The sequence below is a fragment of the Sinocyclocheilus grahami genome, unplaced genomic scaffold, assembly GCF_001515645.1.
Source record: "Sinocyclocheilus grahami isolate Dianchi unplaced genomic scaffold, SAMN03320097.WGS_v1.1 scaffold300.1, whole genome shotgun sequence".
In the NCBI taxonomy this organism is placed as follows: domain Eukaryota; kingdom Metazoa; phylum Chordata; class Actinopteri; order Cypriniformes; family Cyprinidae; genus Sinocyclocheilus; species Sinocyclocheilus grahami.
Window position 1 is genome coordinate 921,930 of NW_015505479.1, and position 22,740 is coordinate 944,669.

General features: G+C 34.3%; 1 protein-coding gene across 2 annotated transcripts; it reads right to left on the reverse strand.

Moving 5' to 3' along the window:
- Positions 1–510: 510 nt before the first annotated feature.
- Positions 511–14,199, reverse strand: LOC107601172 (alkaline ceramidase 2). 2 transcript variants are annotated; one of them, XM_016293238.1, is made up of 6 exons: positions 13,890–14,199; positions 13,645–13,759; positions 9,556–9,697; positions 7,143–7,280; positions 1,976–2,113; positions 511–975 (listed from the first exon to the last, which is right to left on the reverse strand). In XM_016293238.1, the coding sequence occupies exons 1-6, from the start codon at positions 13,992–13,994 to the stop codon at positions 789–791; spliced, it is 825 nt and encodes a 274-aa protein (XP_016148724.1). In that variant the 5' UTR covers positions 13,995–14,199; the 3' UTR covers positions 511–788. The 2 variants fall into 2 exon arrangements, with proteins under 2 accessions (XP_016148724.1, XP_016148725.1); XM_016293239.1 differs by lacking the exon at positions 1,976–2,113.
- Positions 14,200–22,740: the final 8,541 nt, after the last annotated feature.

Consider the following 22,740-nt stretch of genomic DNA (forward strand, 5'->3'; position numbering starts at 1 on the left):
GTCCCCTTCCTTTTTTTGTTTTAATATGTGAACTACCGCTTAGAATTGTTTTATTGTTTTTGACAGAAGTCTCTTATGCTCACTGAGTCTCTTACTCTTGATCAGATTTACAGTAAATATTATTACAATTTAATATAACTGTTCTCTACTTTAATATATAGTAAAATGTAATTTATTTCTGTGATCAAAGCTGAATTCCAGCATCATTACTCCAGTCTTCAGTGTCACATGATCTTCAGAAATCATTCTAATATGCTGAACAGTTAATTTTCAGTTATTATTTTGGATTTTTCTTTTTTTTTAGATAAATAGAAAGTTCACAAGAACGGCATTTATTTGAAATATTAACATATTTTGTTACAGTCATTTAATGCATCCTTGCTCAATAAAAGTATTCATTTCTTTATTTTTTTGAATGGCAGTGCATCATGGTTTACACAAAAATTGTAAGCAATAATATTTCACAATATTGCTGTTTTTACTGCATTTTTGATCAAATAAATGCAGCTTTGGTGAGCAGAAGAGACTTCTTTCAAAAACATAAAAATCTTTATTATTCCAAACTTCTGACCGTTAGTGAAACACCATTTAACGTTGTACCATGAAATCCCGCGTCACACATTTTTTCCTCCCAAAGTAAACCGAAAGCTGATTTTGTGCTGTTAGGATACTAAATAACACTGGCTGACCGTCATCCTTTCCCAAACGCAAAACCAGGATTCTCCTTCGTGTGAAAGTCTATTACAAAGTGCACTGAAGTGTAGTCGGGACACCTTAGCAAGCACAGCTTAAGTCACCTTAATAGAGGGCTTCCTGTGCACACACAGAAGAGTGACGTACGGTACCCCGATAAAAGCCCACTTCTCGCTGGGCCAGAATTTGACGACGGGCCCCTGCTCTGGAGCCTCCGACGCCGCGTCAAAATAAGCGAAGCACACACATCCCAGATAAGATGCCAGGCAGATGAGGATATGCCTGAACACACGGATAAAGAGAAACATGTAGAGCAAATAATATCACAATAATCACAAAACAAGCAATTATTGACATTTCTGCAATTATATTAGCCCACAAATGTGAATGGAGAGAAACTTTGTACAGTAATATAAGCCACGGTGTTTCTAATTTAATGTTTACGCTTTCAGAATTTCCATGTGGAATTTTTTTTTACAATAATTGAAAAAAGAAAAAAAAAAGTACTTCGGGATGAAGAAAACATGGAATGGTATTAAAGTTTTATTAAAAGTGCTTTCAGATTCAACTGGATTAGTAACTGTAATAACTTACAAACTTCTTTTGAGCCGAATCCCATCAAATATATACTTTACTAAAAATATAAAATACTTCAATGTACCCCTGCAATTTTAAGTTTTCAAAGATTCTAAGTTTTTTAAGATTTCAATACTTTACGGTCACATTCACAGTTAATGTTATTTTAGTATCACTGATATACTAGTTTTTGTTAATATTTTGAATTAGATTTTATTTTGATATTGTCTGTTTTATCTTTCATTTTAGTTAAAGTTTTAGGAATTTTGTTGTGAGTTTGTCTCATTTTTATTATTTTTAAAATTTCTATATAATTTTTATTTATTGGTTTTAGTTGGTATAGTACTTCAAGTTAAACTAAACAAAAATGAGAAATGCTGGAATAATTTTTATTAATATATTTTAGTGTATTTTAGTTCACATTTTATTTCAAGCAACGGAAATGTTTTTATAGTTTTAGTTTTATTGGTCACATGAAATGCAGGTAAACAAATAAAATATCCTTTTTTCACTCTTTTACTTTAATGTCTTTATGTTTTTGTGTTGAAAATTCTCAAAAAAATTTTCATTTTAGAGATTTTCGTTCATTATTAGCTCACAAACCCCAGTTTGGGAAACCCTGCCCAGCAGTAGAAGTACACTGAGTGGGTATTGTATTAAAAGCAATGTGTTCACTAGCTGCTGTATGTTGAGTGCACTTGATTACCAGGCACAGTGTAGATACGGGAAGTTGACGGATGACCACATCTCACAGAAAATGCGATCACTGATCCAACACACGAGCGCCAGAGTCCACCACAGACCCGAGAGCAGACCCAGCTTAAACACACGCAGGTTATCACACCTACACACACACACACACACACACACAACTCATGACGTGTAAAATAAAAAAATATTAATTAAACAAAATGTAATAATTGAAATAAAATATAAAGTTAACTGAAATAAAAGTTTGTTTATTTATATTTTATTTAATTCCAGCTAACTGCCAAACCAACATTGCTCATTTTTATTTAGTTTAACAATTAAATGCAGTTCTAATAACTAAATAATAAATACATAACTACAACTTAAAAAATAAAAATGAATAAAAAACTGTGACATTAATAAAATAATGAAACTGACAAAAACACAACAAAATGACTAAAACTTTAACTAAAATTATAATGAAAACCGAAAATATAGAAATAAAAAGATAAAAAATATTTTAAAAAATATCTGTTACTTTATCATTGAAATACTATGAAAATCTGCAGTAATATTTTGAATCTTTTTTTATTTTTATATTTTCCATTTTCATTTTAGCTGAAGTTTTAGTTATTTTGTTTTGTGTGTTTGTCATTTTTATACACGCCTACACAGTTTTTATTATTTTGTTTACTTCAGTTCTAGTTAATTTAGCACATCACCTTCGAAATGTATCAGATGCAAAATTTTATTGCAAGTAACAAAAATGTTTTATGCCTTTAATTTCATTTTTAGTTAGCTATAATAATCCTGATATCAATGCTATAATGCTAAAATAACATGCATCACATCACACGGCATGGCTTGTTGAGGAGAGATTGTGTACCGCAGCCGCTACTTTTATAAGTGATTGCACTTATGATTATCTCTAGTTCATCTGATTTAGCACTGGATAGACGACCAACAGACTGTCAGCTTGACATGAAATAACTGTGAACAATATTGTTCCATTCGAGAGAGATGTTAGTCACGATTCTGACAGGAGCGGCACCCGGTGTGGTCTTCTGCTGCTGTAGCCCATCTGCTTCAGGGTTCGACGTGTTGTGCGTTCAGAGATGCTATTCTGCATACCTTGGTTGTAACGAGTGGTTATTTGAGTTACTGTTGCCTTTCTATCATCTCTAACCAGTCTGCCCATTTTCCTCTGACACCAACGAGGCATTTTCGTCCACACAACTGCCGCTCACTGGATATCTTCTCTTTTTCGGACCATTCTCTGTAAACCCTAGAGATGGTTGTGCGTGAAAATCCCAGTAGATCGGCAGTTTTTGAAATACTCTGACCAGCCGGTCTGGCACCAACAACCATTCCACGTTCAAAGTCACTTAAATCCCCTTTCTTCCCCATTCTGATGCTCGGTTTGAACTTCAGCAGGTCGTCTTCACCACATCTAGATGCCTAAATGCATTGAGTTGCTGCCATGTGATTGGCTGATTAGCAATTTGTGTTACCAAGCAATTGAACAGGTGTACCTAACAAAGTGGCCAGTGAGTGTGTGTGAGCCTGCAGCACAAAAGCAGTGTTAAGTCGCTGGGGTATATTTGTAGCAATAGCCAACAATACATTGAATGGGTCAAAATTATACATTTTTCTTTTATGACAAAAATCATTCGGATATTAAGTAAAGATCATGTTCCATGAAGATATTTTGTACATTTCCTACCGTAAATATATCAACACTTAATTTTTGATTAGTAATAAGCATGGTGTAAGAAAAAGTGATGAGGACGATGAAGATGTTTATTGCAGCATAGCAGTGACAAAGTACATGTGAACCCAGAATATCCTAAACTCAAACCTTTTATACAGTTACGGTTTACTACCCTTAATGTAAATGAAGTTGCTCCTGTTGTAACAGCTGTGGTCTGTATGTTAATTAAGTTCTGACACCCCTTTGTCTGAGGTGTCCCACACCTGCTCCCATTCTACAATTGGTCACCATTTGCTCATGATGTGATCATCCCAAGTGATCTCCAAACAACATAGCGGTTGTCTTTCTTCTTCTCTATAATAATTAAGCCATTTTGGGAAATGAGCATGATCAAACATATATTGTGGAGTGGAATCTGGGTCGGGGCTAGACTTGTGCCGGTATTCGGTAATGCGATATATCACGGTAATGAATATGCACGTTATTGTTATCGTGGGCACTTCTAAATACTGTGAATAACTATATATTACAAATTATTCCGAATTTTGACGTAAACAAGCGCGGACGAGAAGCACATGGCAGAACATGTGAGAGATGCTCTGGATGAAAGCGCACGTTCACTCTCTGAAATAATCTCTGCAGAAATAATAATAATAATAATTAATTTAAATGCAGCCGTTACCCCGGAGACCCTGTAAACAAAGCAGCTGCACTACTTTCTGTTTCTGAATCATGTTTAAATGATTTAAACAGCCATTCAGATGTGTGTATTTGCTATGATGTTTTTTTTACATTTTAATCTGGACTACAACATGCCCTAGATATTGTTTGAAAGTGTTTTGATTCTTTATTGCTCGGTCACACTTTACATTAGGGCTTCATTAGTTAACATTAGTTAATTCATGAGTTAACATAAACTGCCAATGAAAAATTAATTTATCTTCGGTATTCCAATATTTAATAACACGTTGCAACTGTGTTATTTAATGAGCCAATATGAACTAAGACTTGTATTTTTTTGACAAAGATTAATAACTTCTGTAGCAAACGTAGCTATTGCTCGTTGTGAATGTTAGTGCATTAACTAAGGTTAACTAATGAGGTCTTATTGTAAAGTGATACCTATTGGTCTTTATAGTTCTTTTGCACTTTAATCTGTGTAAAACTTTTAACTTTATAAATTTTTAATAACACGTTGCAACTGTGTTATTTAATGAGCCAACATGAACTAAGACTTGTATTTTTTTGACAAAGATTAATAACTTCTGTAGCAAACGTAGCTATTGCTCGTTGTGAATGTTAATGCATTAACTATGGTTAACTAATGAGGTCTTATTGTAAAGTGATACCTATTGGTCTTTATAGTTCTTTTGCACTTTAATCTGTGTAAAACATTTAACTTTATACATTTTTCTATATTGCTTTATTGCATTTAAATGTTCAGTTATTTTTGTTATAAGAAAAACGTTATTAAACCTGTTATACTGTATTATGACAGCACTTTTTTTAAACTAAATTTCAATACCGTGATAATACCGAATACCGTGATAAAAGCATGAGCAATTAATCGCAACATGAATATTTGATACCGGCATATCCCTAGTCGGGGCAGACTATAGATTCTTACAATGGCTAAGAACTTCATTTGAACAACTTTAAAGATGATTTTCTCAATATTTCGATTTTTTTGCTCCCTCAGATTCCAGATTTTCAAATAGTTGTATCTCAGCCAAATATGGTCTCGATCCTAACAAACCACACATCACTGGAAAGCTTATTTATTCAGCTTTCAGATGGTGTATAAATCTCAATTTAAAAAAATTGACACTTAAGACTGGTTTTGTGCTCCAGGGTCAAATATATACATATACACACACACACACACACACACACACACACACACACACGCGCACCGTTTCTCTTCCTGTAAACAGTGATACGTTTAACTCTGTGCTCAGAGTTGTTAGTCACGTGTTAGTCCGAGTTAGTTCTTACTAAGCACACAGTGATCCACTGTAAATAATCAAACAACAAACTCAAACACACATGGTTTGCTGAAAGATAAAGCTCATCTAACTGGACTGAACGCAGAGAGACGCGCTATCAGGAAAACCACAGCCCGCTTCTTCCTCTACACAGCAAACAAATGAACTCTAAGCACAGCTCATGGGATTTCAAGCACGTGTGCTGACGAACAAACGTCACACTGACTCTCACTGAGCACAGAAAGTATGAGAATTATCTTTCAGGACGAACACACTGTCTGCTTAGTTTACTTTACTCGTCTTAAAACTACCTACAAGAGTTTCTTGAGAGAAAGGCTTATCTATGGGGGTAGAATTGTTGCTTAGTTCCAAATAAATAGATTATGATCCACAAATAAATGTAAAGAGATTAACAAAAATTAAACATAAAATAAAAAATGAATCATACTTATCCATCAGTAAATGCCATAAGTTTAATTGACAGTTTGAAACTATGTGTACTTCCTGTACACAAACTGTACTTGTAGATAATACAATATTATTGAAATAAAAGGCCACTTAAGTGACACTTTCGTGACGTTTTAAACACACTTTTAAAAAGTGCACTTTGCAATAATGTCAAATTTAATTTTAGGTTACACTTTATTTTAAGGTGTCCTTGTTACAGTGTAGTTATACATTTAATACTGAGTAATGTTAATTAACTACATGCACTTACTAGGATTAGGGTTTGGCTTATGGTTACTTGCATGTAATTATGCATAAATTATTGTTATTATAATAGTAAGTACATGTAACGTGTGACAAGGACACCTTAAAATAGTGTTACCAAATTTTACTTTACATTTAAGTACATTTAAATCATTATATTTTAATAATCTTTTGTAATACTTTTAAAGAAGTGCATTTATTTTGATGTATTGACTAACATACTAAAGCACATAAAGTACTTGATTATAATTTTAACTGTAGTGTGTTTTTGACACTGTTTAAAATTAAGTTTTAAATGTACAAAATTGCAACTTGATCATTACAAATATATATAAATACATGACCTACAATTAAAGCATGTTTTAGTTCACCACAAATGCTTGTCAGTGCATTCAGCAGCACTTTAACCACATTTCAAAGACAGTTACATATAAAATCCTACTTAAGTGGGTCAAAAAGCACTCTTGTGTTCAGCTAATTGCATGTAACGTGAACTTAAACTATACTACATTTCACTGAACTGTATTTAAGTGTCTGAAAACATTACATTCAGTTTGCACTTGAGTATATTCTTTTAAAGTATATTATTTCCATAATAAGCACTCTTTTTAAAAGTACACCTCTCCTCATCAAGCCACACAAAACATGAGAGATAAGTTAACTTTAGGCACAGCTAGTTTAACTTAGCTCTACTTTGAGGTTGGAAACCATGGGGTTTCCTATACATTGCATTAAATTTAGATTACAGGGGCATGTGCTTGTACAGGAGCTCTGACCTCTTTAGCTCCGTGACGAGAAGAGCGGTGCACGGGATGCCCAGCGTCATGAGAGAGATGGAGTTTATCGCTGGCTTGATGAAGGCCAGACAGGTGGTGATCCCTGAGAGGACTCCGATGACCATTTTGAACCTCGATCTAATGAAATACAAATACAAATGGAGCGTTGGTTTAACCACTGCACCAGTGGAACTTCATTGGAAAATTCCAGTTTTATATATTGTCACTTTTGATAAGAAACAAAGTCTCATCTTTCAAATTCGGTGCATTTTATCAGGAAATTCAAACAATAAATGCGTAGCGTGTAAAAAAATTAGCATGACATGTCGCTGTATAAACGCCTCAGTTCTGGCGAGCATCCCTTCCACTTTAATACTACAGTATTTTTAACGTGAAATAAACATGAACGAACATCTCGTGCCTCATGTAATCGCACAATCTGTGATTCAACTGCGGAAAGACGTCAATAAAACGGCTTGTAAACAAAATGTCACGTGGCATTTCATTTACCTTAGGCAAGTCATCAGTGTCCACAGCTCGTTAGCTCGAAATGAAGTCTATGGAAGAGCATTTATCAAAATATTAGACTAATATATTCATTATATCTTACTTTATCTGTTAGTGATGTCTTAGCCTAGTTATTTAACGTATGTTAATAATAAATTGGTTATGAAACAAGTTATGACAGCCACTGTGTGAATGAATATATTTTGACAATAAATATAATTTTTTATAAATTAGAAGTTAATTTAAAAACTGCATGAGTGTTGATTATTATATAAAAATAAATAGTAGTTGAATTTAAGTTTGGGCTCTGTTGTTAATTGTAACCTTATAGTGATGTAAAAGGGCTCCCTGTAGTTTAGAGGTAGATTTTTATCCCTAAGAAAATTTTAATTGTAATTGTACCGAAGCCATACCGAACCGTGACTTGTGTAAAAAATAAAAAAAAAACTTTGGAAAAGTTCTACTAACAAATGTAACAAAGTAGCCTGAACAAAGAATTTTTAGTTAGAGAAGAAAGTTTATTATTTTGTATGAACCGAACAAAAATAATCTAAAAATGTCGCTAGCAAAAGTTGTTTTGTTTACCTTCCTCAGATACATACGTGTCCAAATGTTCTCCCAACTTTCCAAATTGAGTCATCTGAACAAACAATTTTACATTGAACAATACTGCACAAGTTCCCAGCATGCATTGCAGCTTGAAAACATTTTATGTTAATGTTTATGTTATATTAAAATATTATCATTGTTTTACATTTTACTGGCTTAAAGGGATAGTTCAGCCAAAAATGAAAATGTGATGTTTATCTGCTTCTGAACTGTCCCCAGGGCATCCAAGATGTAGGTGACTTTGTTTCTTCAGTAGAACACAAACTGAGATTTTTAACTCAAACCGTTGCAGTCTGTCAGTCGTATAATGTAAGTGGATGGGAATCACGGCTTTGAGAGTCAAAAAAACATACACAAACAAAACCAAATTAAACCCTGCGGCTCGTGACGATACATTGATGTGTAAAGACACGAAGCGATCGGTCTGTGCAAGAAACTGAACAGTATTTATAACGTTTTATACCTCTGATGCACTGCAATGTCCAACATTCAGCGCGTGATGCGTGTATGTGCTCTGGCATAGTAGACATAGATATATATATATATACTGTATATATATAAGTAGATTCCCGCGCCCCATAGAAACAGTCACTAATGAGGCATCTACTTAATATATTTAATTTGGTTTTGTTTGTGTATGTTTTTTTTGACTCTCAAAGCCGTGATTCCCATTCACTTCCATTATAAGACTGACAGACTGCAACGGTTTGAGTTAAAAATCTTCGTTTGAGTTCTACTGAAGAAACAAAGTCACCTACATCTTGGATGCCCTGGGGGTAAGCAGATAAACATCAAGTTTTCATTTTTGGGTGAACTATCCCTTTAATTTATGCTGCTGCTGCTGTTGTCTCTGCCAGTTAGCTGTCATATGGATCAGAGTTCATATTTTTACTGATTTAACATTTGTTGATCCTCACCATGTTTGAGAATCGTGTGCAGAGGTATACGTGCATCTCATTGCAATTTCTGGATTTAAAACATTTGTCTACCAGCATAAATGTTTGCCTTTAGTTTTAAGAGGCAGATAATGCTTTGAAAATAAACATAAAGCTAAAAGAAAGAGGATTGCTAAAGAGAATTAGCATTGATAAATGCTAAATAATCTTTAGTTGATCTGACAGATCTTTTAAAAGTCAATAGACTGACTATTAATCATTAGATATACTACAGTTTTTAAGTTGTCGGCTGCTAGTTTAGTTAACTTAAGTTGAGTGCGATAGGGTGCCTTATTTTTTTTTTTTTGAGTCAGGTCAACTTTTTTAGTTTGTTTTTTCCCAGTGTGGATATGTGAGCACACCTGTCTCTGCGGAACATCTTGGGCAGGTATCTCTTGGGAAACCACATGCCGATGGCACACATGAGCACCCACAGTATGGCCAGCTCGTCCAGCATCTGCCCCAGGAAGCTCAGCGTCGCATGGAAATACGTGGAGCCGATACCTGAAGGAGAACAGCAGGATCACATGCAAACTGAATTATAACATTACTACAGCAATCTGCATTGTTTTAAGCCTACTGCTAGGGCTGCATGATTAATTTGGGTCGCATTAATGTGCATTTGAAAATGCAACATGCACTAACCATCTTCCCATACTTGGAATGAAAAGCACTTATCAACAAAAGAGAAGCGTTGTGGTTTTCCGTCAAAATAAAAGTCTGATGTTTTAATATTTGAAAATGAAGAAATTAAGACAGCCCTAAATATTAGTATTGTAATTTTACAGTTATAAGGCGCAATCTGCATTGTTTTAAGCCTACTGCTAGGGCTGCATGATTAATTTGGGTCACATTAATGTGCATTTGAAAATGCAACATGCACTAACCATCTTCCCATACTTGGAATGAAAAGCACTTATCAACAAAAGAGAAGCGTTGTGGTTTTCCGTCAAAATAAAAGTCTGATGTTTTAATATTTGAAAATGAAGAAATTAAGACAGCCCTAAATATTAGTATTGTAATTTTACAGTTATAAGGCATTAGTATTATTATTATATAATTATTCATAAATACACATTTTTTAATTTTAGAGAGAGAGAGAGAGAGAAATTATGAACTCCTAACGGTCCTCACTTTGTGTTAGGGGTCAATTTGGCCCACATATTTTTGTTCAAAATATATATTGTTATGACTACTTGTAGAGACTAAATAGCCTTTGCCTTTATGTTATGGGTTTATCACACTTCTTTGTATTGCTGTAACAGATCAGTAAATTAACTTGTTTGAGCAAAATGTTTAGTCTGTTAAAAAGTATTCCTTTCACACTTTTTTAATTTTATTTTTGAAAGTCAAAATAAATGAAGTTCTCAAATATTTTATAATTTAGCTACAATAAAAGTTTTTTATTTATTTATTTTTTTTTTTACTTGACCCTTTGCTGTTTTTTAAAGTGTTGTTTTTTGGCTAGAAGAAAACCAATTGGGGTCAATTTGACAGCATTTCCAAAATACATATACATATATATATATATACACACACACTCTTAAAAATAAAGGTGCTTCACGATGCCATAGAAGAACCTTTTTGTCTAAATGGTTCCATAAAGAACCTTTAACATCTGAAGAACCTTTCTGTTTCACAAAAGCTTCTTTGTGGCGAAAGAAGGTCCTAAAAAGGTAAGAAAGAGATGGTTCTTTAAAGAACCTTTGATTGAATGGTTCTTTGTGGAACCAAAAATGGTTCTTCTATGGCATCGCTTGAAGAACCTTTTAAGCACCTTTATTTCTAAGAGTGTATATATACATACAAACACACACACACACACATATATATATATAATCCTAACTTTGCATTCACATTCGTGACTCTAAATGAGAAAACGTCACAAAATGTTAATATATAAATTGTTAAACCAGTGTTTAAAGCAGCTTAAAAATCAAAAGTTGGCAAAATATTGGGGATAAAAGCACAAATAAAAAATAAAATAACTGCTTTGGTTAAATGACATTTGGTTTACACTGATTGTACATATAAAAAAAAATAAATACATAATGTTTTCCATATTTTAATTTTGGTGCACAGAGTCCAACCACTATCTCAAGAGGCCTGAAATGATCAGATTCAGTAGTGTTTTCTAAAGCAACAAACCACTAAGTATTATGCTTCAGCATGTTTGCGGCATGAGTCACGAACATGAATAATAACTATACTATCTAATAATAGCTTTACTATCACGACTGGATGACAGGAGCATGATAAACCAGCAGAAAAACAGCACAGACAAGAACCACTCACAATTTCTTAAATCTAGTTGGTTAAACTCTGGCAATACTCTGAAATGCATTTTATCTCTTGTGCCAATATTTGAGACACCCTTTATGCAATAGCAAACACTATTTTGCTAATTATATCCCAGTTTAAGTCTTCAAAGTGTTCTTAAAACATGCATCCATCACCACAAACAGCGCTGCATCACCTCAAGGTCCGTGGTGAATGAATTCAGCTCTGTCTGTGTCTAATGCTTCGACTAAACTCACTGTATTATATGATGGCACAGAGGATTAGGACTCTAAAAATCCCACCCGGATTAATTAAGTCAGCAGCTTCCTTTAGAGCGGAAAAACTCAGAAGACATTTGTACAGAGCGGCGTTTGTGCTGAGCTGGCTACTTTCCCATGCTGCTCCACAGTGAGCTTTAAATACACCTGCGGTTTTTTGGGTAGAAGTCACAGTTTTGCACAGACCAATTTCCCAAGCGATTGTCTTAACCTTCACTGTTAAAGGAGGAGAAGGAATCAACAAGACCCAAATTGTATGTAGAAAGGAAGAAGCTGTTTGTCACAAAGCAGTGAAGGCGACACCAGTGTGAGAACAGCAGCTTTGCTAAACCTAAATCTGAGAGGGACATAGAGCTGCATTGTTTCAACTATGTTAAGCTTCATTGTGAATGCACTTGGGGTCATGTGAATATTAACACATCTTACAGATGAGTAAGTGAGATGTTGTCTGTGTGGCCTTCTGTAAACTGAACCAAAGGATCTGATGAATGAGAGAAGCTTTTCATGCTGTCCTTAAGCTAGGATTAATGTCTCTTTTAACCCCGAGTTAAGGTCATTTTAACTCTGGGTCATGAAACGTTTCACATTTGTAATGTTGTGGTTATTCAGAGCAGAGCTTACACAACGCCAGCTGCTCTGAATGTAATGATCGACAGGCAGAGAGTGTTTCTGATTGGCTGGTCACTCCCTTGTTTGTGTTCCCAGAAACAGGTGTGATTTCTCAGAACACTGATACCTGTAAAACCTGTCCGGTAGTAGGAATATTTTATGCATGGTTTTCCAAAATAAATAAATAAATTGTGCAGAGAAAAAAAATTAAGTAGAGAAAAATCTAAAAGGTATAAATAAATAATCTATCTATCTATCTATCTATCTCTCTATCTCTCTCTCTCTCTCTCTCTCTCTCTATATATATATATATATAAACTTACTGCTTTAATAAAAAGTAATTAAAATAATATAAAATCACACACACACATGTATTAATAAAACATTTGTTTCTTATTTAATTGGTGATTTTTACTTTATTTAAACCTTGCGTCATTTATTTATTTATTTTACATCAAATTGTATGCCGTGCTTCCAAGCTTTCTTACTCGTTTTACTAATAAACGTTCTACGTTTCTTATTTATTTGGTTATATATTATACATGTTTACTTATTACCTATTTCCAGTTTTGTATACCTATTTAAACTTTATGTAAGTTATTTGTTATTTTATATTAGGCATAGCCTACCCGGTGCATGGTGTATTTTTATTTGTTTTGTTAATAAAAGTTCTATGTTTTATATATAGGCTAAAGTGAGTTTGACGTTGTATTTTGTTGTTGCATTCAAGCAATTGAGGCTGACTGCTGCTAATTCGAAAGCGAAAGTAAAATGCGCACTCAGCTTTTACAAGCTATTTAAAAGCGAGGAAAAGAGGGAACACCACCGCCGTGTTGATTAACCGGTGGGAAAATTTCCTCACCATCACAAACCTACAGTACACACACACATATAGCATGCAAACATAAACTTTGATTTTGAATTCGATTAATCATGATTAATCGTTTTGAAGCCCTATATATATATATATATATATATATATATATATATATATATATATATATATATATATATATATATATATATATGATATTTGCAGGCTTCACATATTAAAGAGTTTCGCCCAGCTAACATGAACTTATTTTCTCTGAGATAACATATTTCCTTCAAGTAGCCCTTCCTGCTCAGCTCAGCTATTTCCTGAAGACCAGCAACATTCCCATAAAGATTTCACAAAACTGCCACCTCCTAGCGTGCTGAAAAACATGACCTCCGGCATACTTGTGCAAGAAGTTCCTGCGGGTCAGTCAAACAACAGCTGGAGACTGGAGAGAAGAAACTTACCGACGACCACCAGCAGAGTCCATATCAGATAGATGCCACTGTTGAAGTGCGTGGCGTACTGACGAAACAGACACATGAGGATCGGAGGCAAGACGAAGAACAGCACGTTGCTTATCTGAAAGCAGACAGAAATCATATTAGACACTGCATGCATGTGAGAAAGAAGTTGACAGAGTTCAACAGCAGCCGCTCACGCGCGCGTGACACAATGTGACACCGCAACTAAACAAAGAAGAGGGACGCACCGTGTTATAAAACTCCGCTATTCCAGAATAAATGAGATAATTCCCCTCACACCAGTCCACCTCCGAGCTGCCCGCCTGCAGCTGATCCCACAGATGCACGTCCATCTCTGAGCGCACTAAACGCGACTGAGCGTCTTCACGACAGCTTTAACGCACGCATGCGGCGACAGTTGGTTTTAATCAGTGATGCATGTGCCGTCGTGTTATCTGGGCATGTCATCCTGCCATGAAGTCCGAGTCTAACGTTAATCCAGCCGCTTTCTGCCCCTCTCTGACTGTACGGCGCTGGCAATAACAACACAGCAACATGTGATTCGCGCATGCGCAGACCGCGCTGCGCTCAGACAAAGTATCTACGCGTGCGGTGCCAATGTTTACAATATGTTTTTAATATTTAGTATTTCTCCTTCAGATTACACTAGTTGCCTGTGTGCATTTGTGGTCTACAAGAGGTTTCGTAATATTACTTAGAACAAATGAACTCAACCCATTTAATCCCAACTTTACTGACTGATGTTTTGCACTTCCTGCAAATATGGGAGAAAAAATAATGGGTCCCAATTAAATATGTGCAGTTTCACATGATTAGTGCAAATTGTCACATGACCAGAGCAGATTATTTCCTGCTTGCACCTTGAGAAGATGATGACTGCATCAAAGCTCTGAAACGAAAGCCTAGTATGTTAACATAAAGATGTTTGGTCCACATTGACTTTAAGGTGTTTAGTATTAATATATGAATTCCCATATATTCATGACCGGTGGGATAACAGGGAATTTAGGTATGCAATCTAAATCCATCTGCAGTTGTTAGTGAAAACTGCACTAAAATGCTGCAATGACAAAATATTGCACTAAATGAAAAGGTCAGATAATAATACTGGTAGCATTAATATAACATTTTTTATGATATGTTACAAAATAACAATTTTGAAATACGTTGATGGTTGTAATGTTTTGTCTTTTATCTCAGTATTCCTGTCAGTGTTGTATACGGGTTTTTATGCATAATAGTAACCACAGAATGTGATAAAATAGCTGGGCAAAGATATATAAAAACATTTGTTTACTGCAGAAATATGATAATTCAGTATACACATTAATTACAATTACAATACATATATATATATCTACACACACAATTGTGACCGACAATAAAACATTTCACACACTTTTCCCAAAACAATTCTGAAAATAATTATTGATTATTTCAAAGGGTTACTAATGACGCATTATTTGGATATTTTCATGTCTGTGAAAAATTTGGGATTAAACGGGTTAATAGCCTAAACTTTTTTTTTTAATTTTACTAAATTACATTTTTTAATAAGCCTTTTATTCCTCTTATGGTGTAGCTTTAAACATAACTGGACCGACATTTGGCTCATTGGTAGATGTGTTTGTGACGACTAATTGCATAATTCACTGTAAGTTAGTTTGTCCAATATTTAGCTATATGCTCGAATATACTTGCCTTTTATTTTATGGGAAAATCTCATGTGTCAAAACATTGATATTTTAGAAATACAAAGATTTATATGAAATATGCTGTTATTTTACGTCAAGGACCACTAGGGGTCCACAGGCCCCTGGTTAATAAACAAAACGTCAGATTTTCTGGGTTGATGAACAAAATCTCTTCTGTGAAAAAACATATTAAAAACAAACATGTCAAGATGATACCGGTTTGCAGTCATGTTCAAAGTCTGGAGCTATATGCATTATATATATATAAGTTAGCAATAAGCAAAATATAGTTTAAAATGGACTAGAGCACCATTTAAAAAGTTGACTATATTAGTATTTTTCTCTCTCACACACACAACTATCATTGAAAAATCTCTTCTGTGAAAAAACATATTAAAAACAAACATGTCAAGATGATACCGGTTTTCAAAGTCTGGAGCTATATGCATTATATATATATAAGTTAGCAATAAGCAAAATATAGTTTAAAATGGACTAGAGCACCATTTAAAAAGTTGACTATATTAGTATTTTTCTCTCTCACACACACAACTATCATTGTGCTTTTTAAGACATTGATTAATTACCTTATTAGGCAAAGCTTTTGCTATTATAGTGGCAGTCATCATCTCTCTGATATCACAAGAATTATGTAAATAGAAAAGGAGAGCATACCTCAATGGATTTAGAATTTAATAAGATGGAGTTAAAAAGAGCCATAATGGGAACTTAGCCCAAGAACAAGATCAGAGGCACTGAAAATGATACTAGAGCTACAAAATGTGATCGTGCAAATCCAGACAACTACAGAACAAACTGATAAATAGAAGTCTTTACAACTGTCTAATGACATTTCTAACAAATAGGACACAAATAGTAAAGTTCTGATATTTTTTACCATCAGTAATGGAGTTACACAAATAAGTGTGCTCAGTTTTCAGTATTATTAATGATGTTTTAGATGATCTGGATGAATTCGATCAGCCTCCCCTGATGATAGAGTTATCTGGAAATGAGGTAAAAAAATATTAAGCATGTTAATATTTAAAAAAAAATCAAGAAGCAATTAAAAATGTTGAAAATTGGTCTTATGAAGAGGGATTACCAATTATGAAATGAGACTGGGGTTCCAATTATATATAATGAAAATATAGAAAGAAATTTAAAAAAATTAAATATTTGGAACTATGGTTGGATAAAAATATGTACGTGGAGAAAGCTTATAGAACATATGGAAACAACGTGTACAAATGCTAAATCTGATGATGCATGGGTTTGAATGGGGAGCGGAAAGGGATGTTAGATTGTGGATATATGATATATGGAGCTGCAACCAGATCAAATTGAGAGAAATTAGATCAAATGCATGCAGCATAGAGTTTTAACACATAGTGTGGGGGCAATGACAACTACTCCAATTAATGCACTATTGGTATGAAATACCAAAAGATTTACTTTAACTAAATAGCATTTGTGTATTGGTTATGACTGCCAGGTGAGACAATTTTGCTACAACTGCCGGGAGAATGAAAATGATTCGATGGAATCAGAGAACAGGAGAGTGAAATAAACAATAAGCTGACAAATGAGCAAACTTATCTTTGAATACATGATGACAAAATAGACATTACTATTACATCACAATATTCAAAAATCAATTAAAGACAAAAAATGTAGAAACGAGAAGAAATAATTTGTGCAAGATGGTTATTTCTCATGAGCAGGTCAGATAAATGTGATATAAGAGAATGCAAAGCATTGTGGGAAATTTAGAGAAAATAACGTTTAGTCTCAAAACTGGATGGAAAAGAGAAGTTAAAGCTCTACTTTCTACTCAGCTTAATTTTGGTCATATTGGGAACATATAAATTGATTATTTTACACACTCCAATATCGTAGGTGGCGGTATGCAGCTTTTCTGTAACCCGCCAAAAATAAAAAATAAAACTAAAAGAAGAAGACGAACAGTTTCGCGGGAAAAATAAAACGTGCTTCTGTTTTTAACTTGAGCTTAGACTTTAATCTAATCTTTAGCAGAAGAACATGTCCAGCCCTGCAGTGGAACTGATAACGTGCGACAAAACTGTTGCCAACTTAGCCGTTTTGTTGCTAAATTCAGACTACCCTAGCAACTTCCTCTTCCATCAGCACCTAGCAACAAATTTGGCCATTTTTTTAAATTTACTTGGCAACGATAAAAGGCATATTTTCCTCCTAAATTACACAAAAGGAGTAAACCAGACATGCCTAGCTCTTCACATCACATGAATCAATTTAGCTGCTTTTTGCAATTGTTCAATTTAATAATAATAATAATAACTGAGTAATTGTTTATTTATGATACACTCTGTTAGTAGCTTGTACCTGCGACTGTTGATCAGTATAGTACAGTGTTAGAAAAATATAGAAAAATGTCCATTATAACCCTGTAGCTTGAAAACACAAAATACAATGCGTAAAAACACCTGTAAAAAAAATACAGAAAATTACTTAACATTAACATAGTAGATTGTGCCCTATTTTTGCAGATGTTTCTTAGAGTATAGCACACTAGCTACTAATTTTAACTCTATAATTGTACAGTTACTAGTTTACTAGCTAATAAAAAACCCTTGAATTGTTAAAAAAATGGACGTGTTCAGTAATTCAGTGTTGTATTTCAAAATACAATTATTTATATTTTAATACTATATTAGGTATTTATATAATTTTTTTCTAAATTAGAATTTAGAATAAATCTAAATTAGAATTTTTTTTTGCTGAGATTTGATGCAATGGCAATTCCGCGTCTTGATTACGCAATAACGTCAAAACATATTTCTCTCCTGATTCAGACCAGATGACTTTCAATATTATGGATAGAGGACTCATATTTTAGCCGGAAGCAACAACTTGAAGTTAAAAATCAGCTGACTCTAATGTTGAAATGGTACTAAGCCATAATTACCAATCAAAAGTTTCCTTTGCTGACGACCAAAAGGGTTTTCTGGAAAGGCATATTGGAGGATCTGCTGTGGTTTATCAAGGATAGGAAAATGTCCCAAACTATTTGTAATATTTCTGTATATAGCTTTTTCTTTATGTTCCAGAGGGCTTTCAGGAAACGAGCGAGTTGATGCAGCTGCAAAGGAGGCTAGTAATCAGGAAGTAAACAAATGTCAAATTCCTCCCTCGGAGATCAGAACGATTATCAAGCGTTATATATTAAATAAGTGGCGAGAAGAGTGGGATACTAATAATAAATTACTTGAAATCCATCCGGAAATTGCAAACTGACTCAAGTATTTTTGCTTAAAGGAACACTCCACTATTTTTGAAAATAGGCTCATTTTACAACTCCCCTAGAGTTAAACAGTTGAGTGTTACCGTTTTCGAATCCATTCAGCCGATCTCCGGGTCTGGCGGTAGCCCTTTTAGCTTAGCTTAGCATAGATCATTGAATCTGATTAGACCGTTAGCATCTCGCTTAAAAATGACCAAAGAGTTTCTATATTTTTCCTATTTAAAACTGGACTCTTCTGTAGTTACATCGTGTTCTAAGACCGACGGAAAATTAAAAGTTGTGATTTTCTAGGCCGATATGGCTAGGAACTATACTCTCATTCCGGCATAATAATCAAGGAACTTTGCTGCCGTACCATCGGTGCAGCAGGCGCAATGATATTACGCAGCGCCTGAAAGTAGTCCCTGTGCAAGCAGGTGGTCACGTTGGTTATGTTGACGGAAGTTAGCCTATTTTCAGGCATTAATAATATTGTGATCTCTGATTTTAGTCCTTTAAAACCCAAAAAGTAGTGCTTAAAAAGTCCTGGAATTTCATTTTGCCGTTTCTGTACGAACCCCGTGTAAAAAAATTGTGTGTAATATAACATGTTTGTTTGTTTTGTAAGGTCCACGCACTTGGCCCGAGGAAGGTATCCAGTGGTGGATGAAGGTTTCTTGCGTGTTCGGTCTTTTCAGCGTGCAGAATTATTCAATTTATGTTTAACTCAAATCTGAATCCATTTTATTATCTAATCTGACTCCATTTTAGTATGACCTCGAATTTAGGTTGAAAGGCAAATTGGTTGTTTGTCGGTCTCTAATTCTATTCTGACATTTGATTATTCTAGTTAACTCTTTACTTATATTTACTCGTTCATTAGGAATCTAAGTCGCTTAGGATGCCTCACGGCGGCCGCTATGCGTGGGCTCCACGATCACAAACTCGTCAGTCTGATCCTTAGCCAGAAGTTTGTGGCTAATACTATTTAATATGCTTTAAATAGTAGGTCTGTTTAGCCCCCTACAGTTACCCATGTAATACTCAAACATTAATCAGCGGTTTTGCTAGAACCTCTGCCTAGCCCCCGATAGTTAATATAACTCCGTACAACTTAATTAACACTCCAACCATTAATCAGCAGTTCAAATATTAATCAGCGGTTCTGCTAGACCCTTTGTCTAGCCACCGATAGCTAATATAACTACGTACAACTTAATTAAAGCTGAAATCATATACATGGTTAACGTAACTGAAACTTAGGTCAAGCGGTTAGTCAGAAACCCATAATCTCATCTGATGCGCCCCATGCTCCATCTAATCTGAGATCTCGTATGCACTTAACCCTGGTCACAGATTTGTGGAAACATACGCCTTCACTTAGTCTACTTGAGGAAATCATTTCAAAGTAAGTCAGAATAGATCAAATGTAACATTTTATTATCAGTCAGGTAAATATGTATTATGCCAATTATCTCCATAGTCAATTCAAATCAATACAAGTCATCAAATTCTCATAGACAAATCTAATACAAAACCAAGATAAGACATCCCCCAAGTGGAGGCATGTACAAACAATTGGAATTTACATTGGTGGTTTGCACCTCAATGGGAAAAGAAGGTAATTTGCATGGAATGACCCTCTACAGTAATCAAAGTATCTCTTACCTCTTAGGATCTGTATTATCTTTTAGTCTACTTTTGTAAGATTAAGACCATTGTCCCACTCGCCCTGAGACTATTCAAACGATACCAAACATGACTGTAAATCTTATTTGCATTCATATAGAACAATATACTATTGACCATTCTGAGTGTGCTGGGTGAAAAGAAGGATGAGTGAGGGGAAGGAAGGGGATGAGGAAAAACCCAATGCATATGTGAGAGATGTTTTCCCGCATTTTCTCTCAGTGAGATGCTGAAACAGATGTCTGTATGTTAATGCACTGTGTGTGTATTGTCTGTCTCAGAAGATCAAAGTATCTGAGTTTCTTTTATACTTACAGTTTGCTGGTTTTTATTGTATTTGTTATACTTGTATTTTTTTTATTGTTTTTGCCATAAAAATAGCTTAAGATGCTGACATGGCATTAAATAAAAATATACTAATAGTGCTACTTTATGTTTGTTATGTTATGTTTAGTCTGTCCCCAACCTACCCAATGTCCTTTACATTGCACTGCTCAATTTATACACTAATATAACACTTTACATGCATGTATATACTTCATGTTTATAGTGTTGTATACATATGCTCTTTAAATACCTTATTATTATTGGTTATTTACAGTATATGTATGCATTTCATATACACTACCGGTCAAAAGTTTGGGATCAGAACGATTTTTAATGTTTTTTACAGGAGCTTCTTAAGCCCATCAAGGCTGCATTTATTTGATCAAAAATACAGGAAAAAATTTAATATTGTGAAATATTATTACGATGTAAAAACTTTTATTCAGCAAGGATGTGTTAAATTTGTGTTGTTTGTGTTGCTAATAGATAAAATAAACGATTATCCATTATATATCGGTCTAGTTTTAGTTAAGTGTAACCAAAGTTATTTGTGCTTTATGGTTTCATATCAAAGCTTGAGAAATATACAATCATGCTATTTTTTCTTTTTCATGGACTAACCAAACTAGAACTCTTTGAATATATTTTATACTCATCTTTTATGTTTTTTTCATTGTAGCCTGGGGATTTTGTGCACACATGAGGTGATGCCCACATCTACACCAATCACATTGAGCCGTTGAAAGAGCAGGTAGGTTGCATAAATTCAATAGAATTCAACTACATGCATAATTCTACAGGTATTTCTGTAGGTGTTAAGGTCCTTGCACACTGAGTCTGAAATTTTCGTATGCGTTTTTACCGATTTTTTCGTATTCATCATCCTTTCCTATCAAAATGCTTGCTACAAATGCGAAAACGCAGGAAGTCGAACCTAATCCGAATTTCTTTATGACGGACGAAACTTTCTGAGGCAGTGTGTAAACATGATTGACACAACATGAGGTCGTATTTATTTTTTAACATGCGAAAACTGTTAAAAATGTGCAAAATGCCTTTTTTAAATGTGCAAAGACCTTTAGAATTGTATCACCTTCAGCCATAAATACTGTCCACGTAAAATTCCAGTATAAATATGCAGAAAGAATGTTTCTAACACTTGTCTTGTATCCACAGATTCGGCGAGAGCCGCGTCCATTCCCTAAACTCGGGATCAAACGCAAAGTTGAATGAATTGATGATTTCCCGGCAGAGGATTTTGAGATCTATGACTATGATCCCCATCCTGCAATCAAAATGCAAATGGCTGTTTAGACATTATAAACATGTAAATTGTGTTTAGAGTTCAAAAATAAATATACATTTATAGTTTATAAACATAACATCTATTCTCAGTTATAATAACCATCCTAATGTTTAATTTGAAGTGAAATCTGATGTGGCTTAAATATAAAACCACCGTTTGTCTTAGTCAACATTTGAGAAACCAGTATGTTGTTTGGTCCAAACATCATCTGGTCCAGATAAGACTTCATCTATGAACAGGGCTCGACATTAATGCTTGTCCGGGACAAGTGGATTTAGTGAAGGGGCAAGTGAAAGAACTTCTTAAGCCCATCAAGGCTGCATTTATTTGATCAAAAATACAGGAAAAAATTTAATATTGTGAAATATTATTACGATGTAAAAACTTTTATTCAGCAAGGATGTGTTAAATTTGTGTTGTTTGTGTTGCTAATAGATAAAATAAACGATTATCCATTATATATCGGTCTAGTTTTAGTTAAGTGTAACCAAAGTTATTTGTGCTTTATGGTTTCATATCAAAGCTTGAGAAATATACAATCATGCTATTTTTTCTTTTTCATGGACTAACCAAACTAGAACTCTTTGAATATATTTTATACTCATCTTTTATGTTTTTTTCATTGTAGCCTGGGGATTTTGTGCACACATTAGGTGATGCCCACATCTACACCAATCACATTGAGCCGTTGAAAGAGCAGGTAGGTTGCATAAATTCAATAGAATTCAACTACATGCATAATTCTACAGGTATTTCTGTAGGTGTTAAGGTCCTTGCACACTGAGTCTGAAATTTTCGTA

Coding starts and splice junctions, on each gene's coding strand:
- LOC107601172 (XM_016293238.1), bottom strand. CDS start 13,994: ATGGACGTGCATCTGTGGGATCAGCTGCAGGCGGGCAGCTCGGAGGTG. Junction 13,760..13,889: donor TAGCGGAGTTTTATAACACG/GTGCGTCCCTCT, acceptor GTCTGCTTTCAG/ATAAGCAACGTGCTGTTCTT. Junction 7,281..9,555: donor AAGATGTTCCGCAGAGACAG/GTGTGCTCACAT, acceptor GTATTTCATTAG/ATCGAGGTTCAAAATGGTCA.